Source organism: Canis lupus, chromosome 4, assembly GCF_011100685.1.
Source record: "Canis lupus familiaris isolate Mischka breed German Shepherd chromosome 4, alternate assembly UU_Cfam_GSD_1.0, whole genome shotgun sequence".
NCBI lineage: Eukaryota > Metazoa > Chordata > Mammalia > Carnivora > Canidae > Canis > Canis lupus.
Genome location: NC_049225.1, coordinates 89,503,459 through 89,518,133, shown reverse-complemented (window position 1 = coordinate 89,518,133; position 14,675 = coordinate 89,503,459). Strand labels below are relative to the sequence as shown.

Here is a 14,675-nt window from a genome sequence, read left to right as displayed (position 1 = left end):
GGAGGCTGAGGAGAGGAGACGCTCTGCGGAGGGGAGAGGGCATCCTGACCCCCCACATTTTCTGGATTGGTCCCTCCTCAGCAATAAAGTCTGAGCGGATAAGGACTCAGAGGATGGAAGGCTTGCAACAGGAAGCACCTTTTGAGTACGTCCTGGCACCGTTCAATCATTATTCAGTGTCTATAACTTGAGATTGTCCCAAGGCAGCACCAGGCTGCAGGGCTGCGTCCTCCTCGGTGGCTCCCGGGCCATACAGCTGCCCCGGGAGACCAGGCAGGACTAGGCCACGGGGCTGCATCCCTTGGCTGTCACTCCCGGGCCATACTACTCCACAGATTAGTGCAACAGTGGGTCCCCTTGTTACCACCCTGACCTGGGGCCCAGGTGCTCTGGCCTAGAGGGTCCCTGGGGTTCCCGTGAACAGGGTGCGTCCAGCCGCAGTGAGGTGTGAACAAGAGGTGCCACCGCCTTGGCCGCCTCCCCCGGGGCCCTCAGGGAGCCACTCAGGTCCCCCTCTCCCCGGCATGGTGTCCCCCCGGGGGCAGGTGTGCAGGTCTGGGGCTAGACTCACCTGTTTCCGATAGACGTAGCACGCGGCTATGGCAACCATGGTGGACTCTCCCACAAAGCCCGCCAGGAGGGAGCCCACGCCCAGGGTGGCCCCGTGCACGCTGTGGAGGAGAACACAAGGGCCGCGTGTGTCAGCCACACGGAGGCACAGACGGGCAGAGATGCAGGCAGGGTGCAGGCGGGGAAGGGAGCTTGCAGGAGAGCCCTGGTGAGGCCTGCGCGGGACAGGAGCCCCCACCTGGCGGGACCTGGGGCTGCGGGGTGAGCCGCCCCCACCACCCTCCCGGGGCTGCACCTGGGCCCCCGCCCTCCCCGCCAACTCCGGGCAGAGGTGGGCTCTGAGGGCGGGGTCACCGCCCTTGCTCCCTGGTGTTTGGTCCTTCCCGCCCTGCCGCCTGCAGCAGGTGCTCAGTGAGGCCTGACCACAAAAGTACCCTTCTAGAATGCTGCTGAACAGAGAAAGGAGGGCTCAGTCAGCACTTCTAACTGTAGACACACTTGGGGGACGTACTTCAGTGGCAGAAGGACCCACAGCCCCAAGCCCCCGACAGCATACCCCAGGTAGGGCAGGACCACGAGGCTGGTGATGAGGACGATGATCCGCAGCACGGAGCTGGGGGCCAGGACGAAGGTCTTCTTCAGGGTCATCAGCCACCCGGTGAGATGGGCCCTCACGGTGACTGAAGGACACAAAGGACTCATCAGCGACACCCTGCTTCTCCTGGTCCTCGGCCTCTCCCCCTGCCTCGCCAGCATACCCGAGGCCGTGGGGTGCTGGGTGAGGACACAGGCCTGGCTGCCGCCGCCCTGGGCTGGCCACCACCATCTCCTGCCAGGCTTCCTGACCCTGCTTCTGGGCCCCGGGTAACCCCGACCCGGCCTGCAGGCAGCTGCCCCTCTCCACTGTCACTGCCCCCATCCGTCTTCGCTGAGCCTGCTGGCCCCTGGGACGCTCCTCCAGCCCTGCCCCTGCCTCCCCAGCCCTGCCTCATGCTCTGATGTCTCTTCTCTAGAAGAGAAAACACTGAACACTGACAACTTGCCGGCCATCCAGTTTGACTGCGGGTGAGGAGGGAAGCTGGACCAGAGGCCCCATCTTCCGGAGGGTGGGGGAGCAGGGAGAGGGAAGGCGGGGGCACCCTGGCCATCTCCTCTTCCCCTTCCCTCAAGTGCCCGCCCCGTCTCGGTCTGCAGTGCCCTCCCGCACTGTCCCCCATCCACGCTAGCGAAGTGCAGGGTGGGGGTGCCCGGCCTGGGCACAGAGGGCTGCCGGGACGGGCAGCGTGGGAAGCACAGGCCCCAGCAGGAGGACGTTTAGATTTGGTCTGAAACTGCAAGGGGCGGTTGGAGGCTGTGGCCTGGTCCTCTGTTTAGGGTGGGCAGCGCCAGGCAGACCTTGGAGGGGCGGAAGTGTTCACTCGTGTCCAGGGTACGTTTGGAGGGAGACTCTCCTGTGCTCCTCATCTAACGGGCTGCCCTGTCTGCCCCAGGTGGAGGCCTTGGGCCTGGCTGAGGCTGAGGGTAGGGCGCACACTGGAATGCTCGTCGGCTTGGCCTCAACCCGAGGTTGTAAAGGCAACAGGGCCCTGACGCCTGGCTGGAAGCCCTCGTTACAACACAGAAGTGAGTTGAGAGATTAAAAACCAGTCCAGGGGCGCCTGGGTGGCTCAGGGCACGATCCCAGGACCCTGGGATCAAGTCCCAAATCAGGCTCCTTGCTCAGCGGGGACTGCTTCTCCCTCCCCCAATCACGTTCTCTCTCTCTCTCTCTCAAATAAATAAAATACTTAAAAAAAAAAAAAAAAACCCCAACCCAAACCAAAGGAAGAAACTAGTCCAGTTGCAGCTGGAGTTGTCCGGGGCCGGGCTGGGTCTGGGAAGGAACAGCACGTGTCAATCTCCAGCGGAAGCATCCTCCTCTAGGGGTCACCTTCCGCAGCCTGGCTCCCGTGGGGACCCCAGGGCAAGGACCAGACTCCACCCCACGGCCACGCCCTCCCACTCCTCCCACAACCTGAGAGGCCTGGCCCCAGGGAGGCGTCTAAGAGCAGGGGTGCTTGTGGTCCAGCTCAAGGATGGCACCACAGGTCCGGGCCTCCTCCAAGGCTACTTCTCAACTTGGGCTTTGTCAATCCTGCTTTCCTGGTGGAATGATTTAGTGGATTATTTGGGCAATAGAAAGATTCTATTTTCAAGTAATCTCTACACCCACCATGGGACTCGAACTCACAACCCCGAGATCAAGCGTGGCATGCCCTTCCGTCCGAGCCAGCCAGGCGCCCCAGGCAGTAAATTTCTGAATAAGTAACGAAACCCACTTGGTACAGAATTTAAAAGGTGAGGAAGGGAATACAGTCCCCGCCCAGGCCCTCGTCCCGCTTCCAGAGGCAGCCACGGCTGCCAGTTGGGCGAGTTACTTCCAGGAACAGCGGGAGTGACACGCGCTTACCTGAGCATCACACACAGGTGTACAAACGCGTGTGATGCACCTGTTGCAGGAAAGGCAGCTCCTGCTGACCCCCGTCCCGCAGCCTGCGCTTCCCGTTAATAAAGCACCGGTAAGCCTCCGCCTACCCGATCAGGTTGGGAATTTTCAGACGGGCTTCTTTTTGGCTACAGAGGTTTTCCTCTCTGGCCATTGGCCGCCTGGCCTCGGCCCTGCCCCCGGAGTCTTCACTCCAGCTGCTTTTGTACATCTGCAGGGTTTACCAGCCTGCCTACCTTCTATTTTTTATGGTATTTTTTAAATACCGTATCATAAAGCCGACTTTGGAGCATAGAGCTCGAAGAATCTTAAGCCCTGCCCTGCTGTGTGTGGCCTGGACACCACCAGGGCACGGGCAGCCCTGTGGCCCCCAGAACCCCTCACGTTGTCCCCCTGGGTGTGCTTCCTTTCTCCCGTGTCTGCAGCCTCAGTCCTTGAAGACACAGCGTGGCTGCTGTCCCATTTGCTTCTGGAACTCGCCACCCACTGGGTAATGGGGGCACCTCTTCAATCCACCGTGAGATTTTATGGTTCTGGGGGGACATGATCGCAAACCGTTCTAAAGACAGAAGACCGAGTCGGGCCTGAGGGTGGCAAGACCTTCTCTTCCCTTCTCTGTCTTTACCTGGAACCGGGAAGAAGGAGAAGATGCGCAGGGGAACCACACACAGTTCTGCAAATGCGAAGTCCACTCCAATGATGTCTATTAGGATTTTCTCGGAAACGTCGGGAGTCCAGAACATCACGAAGCAGAGCTGGGGGCAGAAGGGACAGTCAGGACGCCAGGCAGGTGTCTGGAGACGCCCCCGGGGGGCCAGGGAGGAGGTGAGCCTGCCCACCAGTCCTCACAGTGGCCCCGTCCTGCTCCGTCCTCGCCTCCGGGCCCGCGCTGGGGACCCTCCTGCAGAGGGGGACGCACGAGCGGGCCGTGGGCTGGCGGGGCCCAGTGAGCTCTCACAGAGGGCCCTATGGGCCGTGAGCAGCTGTGGGCGCAGGCGACCGCACTCCATCCTGGGAGTTTTACGGCTTGAACCAAAGAGTGAGCAGTGGCCCGGAAGCACCTACAGTGATGGGCAGGCGGAGGGGCCCGCTGCACATGCGCCCCTCGGGGAACCGGCAACAGTGATGCTGAAATTAGCGGCGGTTCGGGGCTTGTCGAGGCCTAGTTACGGGAGCAAGGGAAGTGCCATGCGCTGCGCACTGCCGGGCAGCAGATGGGCAAGGAGCAGCTGACGCAGCAGATCGTGTTTACCTGACGGGTGGCGGCGGGCAGCGAGCTGCTCCAGCCCTTCCCTCCCCCCCCCCCGCCGTCAGGAAGTGTGGCCACGGGCCCTTCTGGACGTGGGGGCGAGGGCAGGGCCGACAGCAGGCTGGTGGGAAGTGCAGACAGCAAGCAACCTGTGCGCAGCTGCTGACTGTGGCTCCTGGACGGGCGGCCCTGGAACTTCACCTCTGGACAACTTAAGAGGGGCGGCGAGGGCACCAGAAGCCGGGCATGCAGGGAAGGGAGGAGGGCAGGGAGGAGGGAAGGCCCTGTCGTCTTCCTCTGTGCGGCTCCTGGGGTTCCCAGGCCGGAGGCTCCTGGTGAGCACCAACCCCTGCGCCTGACCAGCCACCACCAGTCGGCTCCTGATGCCCGCCCATTAAGATGAGGACGAGCAGGTCAGCCTTTGAGGAAGGCCTCTAAGCTGAAGAGGCTAAAACAAAGGGGAAAAACTGGGAGGAAACAGAGACAAAGCGGAGAAGTGGAGACGGACCGGCGTGCGCACACGGGGTGGGGGGTGGGGCCCACTGACGCTCTCAGAGCGATAGAAGATCCTGCATCCAGGAAACAAGGACCAAATGGAAATGTTATTTTAAAAAGGCATTCAAAGAATAAGAAAGCACTTCTGAAAATTAAAAGATTAAATCAGAAATTAAAAATGCACAAAATGACAGCAAGATAAAGTTGAAGAAATCTACGACAATGACAGAGCAGGACAGCGACACGGGAAGCACATGAGAATGGGCTTAAAAAATAAAGGAGCGATCTAGAGGCCCCACATTCGAATAATGCGAGTTCCAGAAAGAGAGAACGGTGAAAACCTGAGAGCTGAATGGTGCGGCCTTAAGACCACCCTGGGCTCCCTCAGGTGGACGGAGCGGAGCGGAGGAAGGAGGACCGCTGAGCGGGCGCCCACGGGGCTGGGGGCAGAGAGCCGGGCCTGGGAGCTCCCTGCTGCGGGCAGAGACTCGGAGCAGGTCAGGAGCAGAGACGCCCATCCTAGGGCCAGGGCAAACCGTCCATCTCACGTGTTGGAAGGAGGACGTCTTCAGACGCTCAAGGCCTCAGAGGATTTCCTGCCTACACACACCTTTCAAGAAGCCTCCGCGCTACCTCTGCCAGAGCAAGGGAGTCACAGACAAAAAAAAAGATACAGGATGGATCTCAAGGAAAAGTCCTGAGGGGAAGGGTCCCTGGGTGGGGTCAGCGCAGGTCCCACAAGCGCCGGGAAGGCCCCTGGGTTGGCGGGTTTGCACTGGTGCTGCCGGCATTTCTTCAATGAAGGGCAAGTACACGAAAGCTAAGAAAAATTATAAGCAGGACAAAGATGAAGTCCAGGAAGGTCTATAATTTTTTCAAGAAAAGAGCTTGGGGGGCTCAGGTCGTGACCTGGGGTTTCGGGATCAAGTCCCGCATGGGGCTCCCTGCAGGGAGCCTGCTTCTCCCTCTGCCTGTGTCTCTGCCTCTCTCTGTGTCTCTCATGAATGAATAAATATAATCTTTAAAAAAAAAAGAGAGAGAAAAGAAAAGAAGGGAATCAGAGCTCAGCCGTCAGAGGTTGCCCTAATTGGAATCCATGGAGAGAGCTGCGGGGGGCGGGGGGTCTGGGAGTTCGGGAGCGGGGGGCGCACAGACTAGGGGAAGGGCTGTTGGCCACAATCCTTAGCTTTGTGCGTGTGTAGCTGCTCAACAAACTCCGAATTAAAAAATGTAATACAACTTTGGAAGAGAATGCTCAACACCTGCCAATTCCATCAAATATCTTTCTTTCTTTCCTTCCTTTCTTTATTAGTTATTTCAGAGTGACAAGGAGCAGTGGGGAGGGGCAGAGGGAAAGAGAGAGGGAGAAGCACAGTCCCGCTGCGCAGGAAGCCTGACGCGGGGCTGATCCCAGGACCCCCAGGACCCCGGGATCATGACCTGAGCTGAAGGCAGACGCTTCACCGACTGAGCCCCCCAGGGGCTCCTTTCTCTCCTTTTCTTAAGGTACAAGTGATTCTTCTTTAAAATGAAAGTGAATATGTTACAGTATGAATCACAATCATGTAAAAACAGAACGCTGAAATTTTAGAATAGAACATCCTTTAGGCTTTGGGTAAATTAAGTTTCATGGAATTAGGCTGGTCCCATTAACTATGTTGCGCTGAAATATTTTCTCAGCTATCTCGGAAGATCTATTATAAATACGTTCCCCCTTATAAAGGTAGTGGAGCTTTTATTCTATCATGCATTCTTCAGCATCTGGAAAGAATATTCCGTTGCTTTTCAGAAATGACAGATGTACAATCATTTAACCCTCCTGCCTGATGCCAGCACTCACACCCCATTTTTGACGTGAAGGGAAAATGCTTCCTTAGATCTAGCAACCCAGAGTGCAGAGCTTTATCACCCAGCGGCCTGGACACGCGGCCCCGTCATCTTTCCCATTGCGGAGCTGCCAGCCTGAAATGGGGAGGTTCCCGCCCACGGCTCGGGGAGGGTCGGGGCAGGGCGGCAACTCCACGTAATTATAACTTCAGGAGGACAGTGAGCGTGAGACTGGGAGGGACACCATGCACTTCCCTGATGAACAGATGGATCATCTCTCCTCCTAAATATTTTCCATCGCAGTAAAGCTGTAAAGATGAAGATAAGCGAGCATCGCCCCAAGTCTGGACCTGCTCTGTGTCCTAGGACCTGTGGGGGGCACGCCATCCTGGGTTTTCCTGGCTGGTGGGACATACCCAGGGCATGTTCTCCTAAAACCCGGAGACGCCCTGGTACGCCGTCTTTATTCTATAGCCAGCAGTTATCTGAAGGCGAGATCACGCCACACGCTGCGATCCCTGAGATCTGGAAGTCGCTGTAAAGTAGCCTTGAAGTTTCAACAGGCCAAGGACAAAGGAGGGTGTAACTGTGCATGAGACAGGACGGTGCAAGCAAGCATCGTGGCCAGGCCAGGCAACTCCTCCCTCTCGCTTCTCCACGTGGATAATGTTCACCTGGAAGCTTTTTACCGCCTTGGACGAGACTCTCCGTAAACCTTTGAAGGGGGGAGTCCAATCTGAGGACGCAGCAGCAGTGAGCACGCCCACGTCACGCGAGACGTTTACACGGATATTAACCTGGATGGGTGGCCACTGTCCTGGTCCCCTGCAAACAAGACGCTGTGATTTGGCGGGTCTCTCACAGGGCCCCCAGGAGGGTGGCTTGATATTCCATTCCTAAAGTTCCACAGTATTTCACTGGGACCCGCTGAGCCTCGGCTCTCCGTCTGTGCCACGCGCACCTTAAACGTCCCTGCCAAGGCTGCATGCACCGAGGTGCCTCTTCGGAGCTTTCAATCACACACACACGCACACCTAGAGTCTAGACTGGGTCTTCCAGAGCGAGGTAGCTGAAGGCCGCCAGTCTGGGCTGGGTGTCAGCAGTCCCAAGTAACCATTCAAAGGGAAGGAACACGACCTATCTCCAGGCTCCCTTTCTTTTCTCCCCAAATTTCTAAGTATGCCCTTTGTCTTGGCCATGCTTCCAGTGTGAAAATGCCCCTTGTCTTCCAGCAAGTTCCTCAAAAACTGGCTATTTCCTACGTTGCCCAGCAGGGAAGATGTGCAACCTGGAAGTAGGTGTGGTGTTGCTGAGCAGCTCATTATCTGTCTGCTGGTCAACTTCCCCTAAAAAATAATCATCAGATCACATTTGACCAGCCTGTTTCAGAAAACAAGAAGCTTCAGAAATTAACCTAACAAAGAACATCTCAGGAAAAGTGTCATTCCGATGGGTCGCCCGGAGGAGGCTTCCCTCAGATACGTGCCCTCCCAGCTGACCACGACGTGCCGTGTTCCTCAAATATTTGCAGAGCCCTAATGACATTGACTTTTCCAACCAGAACACAAACCTAATAAACTGACAGTGAACACTATTTCTTCTCCTTGGAGCAGGGGTTGGGTGTTTTTTTTTTATTTATTTACTTTTCCCCTGCAGAGCTTGCTGTCGACATTATCTCATTAGGAAGCAGCCAGCAAAATGGAACAACCCATTCGATGCCCAGATATGGGTTTTCCTGTTTATTCTCTAATAAAAGGAACCAGGCAGGGCTTCTTAGAGAAGCGGCTTATCCTAAGACCAGGGCAGGACATAAACTAGGTGATCGGCTTGGAGACTGTGTCAGGGGACACAGGAGCTCAGCACAAGGCTCCCAATAGCTGAGGCTGGAAGAGTCTGAGCACAGAATAATACAGCATTGAGTTACGGCCCGGAGTACAGAAGGAGCTACCCACGAGTCCACACTGATATAAATAGGGACAATTGCCCGCGTAGCATGCCAGAGGGTTTACATATTGGGTAAGGACCCAGGGAGGTGGAACGACAGCAACCTCCTCCTAGAGTCAGGAAAGGGGGAACGCGTGCCCACAGTGGGGAACGCAGGCCGACCGTTAAGTCACGCTGGCAGCATCAGCATGGACTCTTGACAAGATGGGACGAGCGCACGTCACCCGCGTCGGCTTCCTCCCCCCCGGAGACACTCCCCACAACCCCATCCTCTTTTATTTGACGGTCTGTGATCCTTCTTCCCATGGACTCTGAAATTCCTATTCTGAACTTGGAAATACTTGTGTTTCAAGATTCTTTCATCTCTAGCGGAGCACAGACGCCTCTGGACAAACCTCCCTTCACGATCACCGGCTTTTGGTATCAGGCTCTCTACAGCTGACCACCCCGCGAGGCCACCGGCCTTTCATCACAAGCAGAACGTGAAGGTCCCAGGCGGTACAGATGCCACGGTCATGGTTTCTGACGACCCTCTGGTTCCTTACAGGCATCGGCCTGGTAAGCAGGCTTCACGCGGACGTAGCCGCTCTGTCGGGGGCAGCATTTATCCTTCGTTTCCAAATCTGTGTAACGAAGACCTAAGCTATGACAAAGCCCTGCTGCACATTAGAATCCTCGAGCAGGATTACGGCACGTGCGAAGGATGACGGAAGCCCCGAGCCTTCCAGAAACATCTCCTAGGTCTAAGATGTTAGTGTCTGAGTCCATGGACTAGACCCACAGCAGGGGCGTTCTCTCCCAGCCTCCCTTCGTCACCCGCGGCGTCAGTCCCCACCCCTGGGACGAGGGCCTGGGAACGGGATTTGAAGAAGCCAGCTGTTTCTATCAGCATCTGAACTCAGAGAACATGCGAACCCAGCCACAGTGGGGCAGCCAGGTCCACGCGTCCCAAGAGGAGCCAGTTCCACAAAGAAACACTGCCAGGACGTCTGCGTTTGACTTCATTTCCAGAGACTGTTGACCATGCTTTTGAGGAGCTCCCAAAGCTGTCTTCATTACCCCAACACTCAGGATTAGCAGGAAGTCAGAGGTTCTTATCTCTGCCAGTACAAAACGTAAGATGCATGCAGGTGTTTTTAGTTAAACTGCCAGCCCTGAGCTTTCTTCTGATGTGGAGATTTTACTTAGAAGGGTACAATATCCTTTTAAGTGGCCTTAATTCTCCACTGGGTTGACCCTCAATAATACTGTGTACGAAGGGGTGGTAAGGAGCTTGGCTCTGGGCCGTGTGCTTGGCTGTCCTGGGAAGCTGCAGCCCGCGTCGGTCCATTCTGCAGGCACGCTGATTAGACTTGTTTGGGGGTGGAGGGGTGCTAGCAGAAAAGCCGGACCCTGCCAGGTGGCACAGGCCTATCTTGCCTGAGATTTTCAGTGGCCCCAGTACATCCACCAGAGCACCCAGGCCCAGTACACCCATAGCAGCACCCAGGCCCAGTACACCCACTGAGCACCCAGGACCCAGTAAGCCGACAGCAGCACCCAGGGCCTAGTATGCCCACAGGAGCACCCAGGGCCCTGTACCCCCACTGAGCACCCCGTGCCTCTTGGGGCAACGTCTGGACTCTGCAGAAGGCGGCAGCATCGCGCTCCAGCAGCAGGGGGCGCTGTGCACCCAGCCCACAGAGGCGGCTCCCTGCCCCGAAGGTTTCCCTCGTCCGTCCGTCTGTCCCAATGGATGAGAAATATCAGAAAGGGAGACAGAACATGAAGACTCCTAACTCTGGGAAATGAACTAGGGGTGGTGGAAGGGGAGGAGGGCAGGGGGTGGGGGTGACTGGGTGACGGGCACTGAGGGGGGCACTTGACGGGAGGAGCACTGGGTGTTATTCTGTATGTTGGCAAGTTGGACACCAATAAAATATATATATATATAATTTTAAAAAGCGTTTCGGAGCTCCCCGCTGAGCCTCGGCTTAGCCTAAGGTTTCCCTGAGGTCACAGTGAAAGGGCAGGGTCTGGGGAGACGGCGCAGGCGGAGAAGCGTGGGGCGAGGACTGGGGCCCTGCAAGCAATCAGTGGGCACCGGGCACCGGGCACAGCAGGGGCAGCGACATCCTAAGGTTTCTAACTTGAAAGGCGGTTGCACACTCGAGGATCTTTAAAATGTTGAACTTGAACAGCGGTTAGGGCGCTAAGTGTTATGTTAAGTGCGTTTTACTGTGAATAAAAGATCTTCCGATATCATCATTTTATCAGCGCGCTCAGGCTGGGCTCTCGGGGACTGAGCAGCCTCATGGGTCTTTGTCCCCCAGGAGCTGTGAGGACGCGGGGGGTCCTCCTCGGAGAACGGCCACCGTGCCCGAGCGGGGAAGGGAGCCCCGGGGAAGCGCCGCTCCTGCAGCCGTGGATCCGGGTCGCGCCAAGCGACTCGGTTTCCAATGGAGTTTATTCACCTTTGGTCCTTTTTGTCCTCTCCGTGCACAAGGGGGTCATTTTCTGCTCCCGGAGGCCGCGAACAATGAGCGGGCAGTCTGGGCGCGGGGGCGGGTGCCGAGCAGAACAAAGCCTCTCACAGGCCCTTCCTGCGGGAGCCCCGGGTCCGCATGGTACCGGGCCCGGAATAAGGCCCGTAGTGTCCGCTGCCCCGATGGCCGGGTGACAGCCTGGGGGCGGGAGCCGCAGCAGGGTGAGGCTGGGTCATCCCATGTCCCTAACTTCCAGCTCCAAAGACGGGGCCGACTGGACGTGGTCTTCTGGGACAGTGGCTTTCCTGTTGTCCTACTGGGATCCCGCAGCTTTCTAGCACAGCTGAGGGCCTCCGGACGGAGGAGGGATTCTGGACGCGTCGGCTGACGCTCTGCGTGCTGCTCCGGGGAGCGGCAGGTGGGGACAAGTGGGGCGGCTGGGCACCTGAGGCCCTCTGCGTCGACGGAAGTGGTTCATCCTGAACCCCGGATGCCAACAGGCTCCTGAGGGGGGCCCCGAAGCTGCAAGCAGCACTGCGTGTCGCAGCTTTGGGGCAGGCCGGTCTCCTTCCCTGCGATGCTGCTGTTCTGCAGCAACACCTCACACCCCGAGCACAGGCGGCCGGAACCGGGGAGCTGCCGGGCTTTGGGACACCATAGACACCGACGGCCTGGGCCACCTGTCTTCCCAAGGTCGGGACGGCGGCTGGGGAGACAGCGAGGCGGAGTTCCGGGTCCTTGTCCTTGGGATTTGGGCTTCCCGGGGCCTTATCTACTGTGAACAGTGCAAAAAGCATTTCAGGATTATCTCCGTGTGTCACGAGAAATCACCTGACCGCTCCCCTCCGATGCTGCAGCCTCTGGCTTTCCTTCCCCACTGCAGGGTGCCTTGGGGCCCAGGCCCTGCAGCTTTAGGAGTCACGCGCTGCCAACGCCAGATGTCTCCACCCCTTGACGGCACCTATTGCCCCCGGACTCCGGGCGGCACAGCTGGCAGGGGTGTCCGCTGCTGCAGCCCCACGCCCGACTTCTAGAGTGTCTGAATCCCGTCTCTGGCAGACTGCATGGTAATGCCCGTGCACGAGGCTTATCTCAGGAGGCTGGGGCCCGGGACGGAGCACAGACCGCTGCATGGGACTCGGACCCGCAAGGAGGAGGCGGCTCGCGTGGGAGCAAGTGACCAGTGACCAGGGAAATTAAAAAAAAAAAAAAACAACGATTTCAAATTTTGTGGAAAAGAGCTACGATGGAAGAGCGCTAGAGCTTCTGAAAGGGGGCTGGGAAGCTCTCAAGAGACGCTGCCCCACGTAACCAGAAGAGGGGAGCAGAAGACGCCTGCTTGTGCGCAGGTGGTTCCCTCAGGGGCTTCCCCGGCCGCCCCTCACCTTGTGCCTCTTATCTTCCTCCAAAGCACCTGGGGTCCCTGCAGCAGGTGGCACGAGGCCCGCCCAGACATACGGACTCCCAAATCCCCAGGACACGTATTTATTACTTAATAGAGCAGTAGGTGTGATTAGATTAAGGGTCTCGAGATGAGATCATCTGGGGTGTCGGTGGGCCCTAATGACTATCCAAGGGCCCCTGTGACGTGAGCTCCAGGGCAGGGGCGATCCCACGTGGGTGCAGGGAGGAGGCGGGATGTGCAGAGCCAGGGCCAGCGACCACTGCGGCCGCCGGGAGCTGCACGTTGCTTGGACGGGCACCTTCTCCGAAGCCGCAGGGGGCAGCACGCCCTGCCAACGCCCCTGTCGCAGCCCTGTCGCCAGGCTTCCCGCCCCAGGCCTCCAGGACTGTCGGAGACAACACTTCCATGGCCTTGGAGCCCCGACCACGGGTGGCCATGGACCTCCCACACTGCCAGACACCAGTGTCCGTGTCCTGCCTGTCTGCTCCAGGGGATGACAAACTCCAAGCAGAGCGGCTCGGGGTGTCCATGCACCATGGCAGCCTCGTGCCTGGCACGCAGCAGGGCGCAGGCCTCCGTGGTGGGAGAGCCTGAATCAGTACGCGTGCTCTTCCCCTGGTGGCCGTGCCCATCAGCACCAGCTTCGAGCTTCCTCTAAAGCTCAGGCTCCAGGGAATGTCTGCGGTGCACACGTGTGTGGCTTAAAGTCTTTCTGTACTATCATTTCTAATATTTGGTTGGAGTCTCCAGATGTAATGCACTCCTGGGCCGGAAGCCTGACGACATGATTCTCCTTCTGCGCTCACTGCTGATGCGGCCAAGGACATTCTGAGTTAGCGAGACGGCGGGGCTGGGGTGAGCCGCGTCTGCCGCGGGCGCCGAGGTTGCGGACAGGAAGCAGCAACGGGCATCGCAAGGCATTCCCAGGCCTCAGGGGGAAAACCGGTGCTCGCGTTATAGCCTTGGGTACGCGTCATGTCCCCCATGCAAGGTACGGATAAATCTATCACGATGCTGATTTTTTTCAAAACAGCTCCAAAAAATCCCATAGGAATTTGGAAGGACAGATTTTATAAAATCAGAAAAATTCACACGTATGTCCATTGGCATCCAAGGCACCAAGAAGCATTGGCTTACGTGCACGGGCATCTACCTCCGCCCGGAAGCCCCCGTGTCTGGGGCTTCCTGCTACGAGAGCCACCGTTCTCGGCCGACAGCACGCCTGCCAACGTGCTAAGCTGCTTTACTTTCGAAAGGCCTTCAATAAATCTTTAAGAATCTTAAAAAGGGCAGGGGGCACCTGGATGGCTCAGTCAGTTGAGCGTCTGCCTTTGGCTCAGGTCACAATCCCGGGGAACTTGGGGAGCCTGCTTCTCCCTCTGCCTCTGTCTCTCATAAATAAGAAGATAAAAAGATAAAAACCTCTTCGAAAGGTCCTATAAGGTGGGTATTTCCATCATGCCCGTCTGGCAGCCAGGGACGCTGAGGCTTAGTTCAGGACGACCTTCCCAGAGCCACCCAGTCGGGGCACAGAGGAGCCAGGATGGGACTCCAGGCCCCGGGACCTCAGGGTCACATCCATAAACCCCACATTCTGTGGCTCCGAGCTCAAGCTTGAGGTAAGCCCCTCTCCCGGGGCCCCGGGGCCATCGGTGCGGCCTGCAGCCCTGCCTCCGAGCACGGCTGGCTCTGGCCAGTGCGCCATGGTTTTCTGGAAATGTCTTATTTTGTTTGGTGAGGGCCAGTTTGCTCCTCAGGCCGCATGGGTTAAGAGCCGCCTCTCGGAGGATTAAAGGCAGGCCCTTGAGGGCCATCTGGCACCTGGCTGATGCTGAGCAGCTTCTCCAGGCGCCCGAATCTGCCACGTGTGCTCTTTCCCAGCATCGTACGGCAGTTAGTTCTTTGAGGGCTGCCCTGGGCTCGGAAGGCACGTATGAGAGGACATGGAGAACAGCCTGTGGCCCGATCCCCCTGTGTACGTCACGGGGTCGGAGCTAGAGCTGGAAACGCAGTCGTAAATCCTTTCAGGGGAAACACCGAGTGTTTTGAGCAACGGCCGTCCATCGTTGGCTAAGAGCGACTTTCCTTTCCGGATCGCTTTCCACATCCATGTTCGGGGACAGGGGACGCGTGGCAGTGGGGAGGTGAGGCCGTGAATGCCTCTGCGTGGCCTGAGTGGTTCTTCACTGCTCTGTTTTGTTCCTGGGTCCAACGGTCTCTGGCGTCCTTAAGCAC

The 14,675-nt window shown here is 57.8% G+C and overlaps 1 protein-coding gene across 2 annotated transcripts in view; it reads right to left on the bottom strand.

The window, feature by feature from the left end:
* Positions 1-14,675, bottom strand: part of ANKH (ANKH inorganic pyrophosphate transport regulator) — a 115,181-nt gene that overhangs the window by 975 nt on the left and 99,531 nt on the right. For both annotated transcript variants that reach the window (XM_038535443.1, XM_038535444.1), the window contains exons 9-11: positions 3,681-3,810; positions 1,127-1,250; positions 572-671 (exon numbers count right to left, since the gene is read on the bottom strand). In XM_038535443.1, the coding sequence (XP_038391371.1) occupies positions 572-671; positions 1,127-1,250; positions 3,681-3,810 (354 nt within the window). The remainder of the gene's footprint in view (positions 1-571; positions 672-1,126; positions 1,251-3,680; positions 3,811-14,675) is intronic.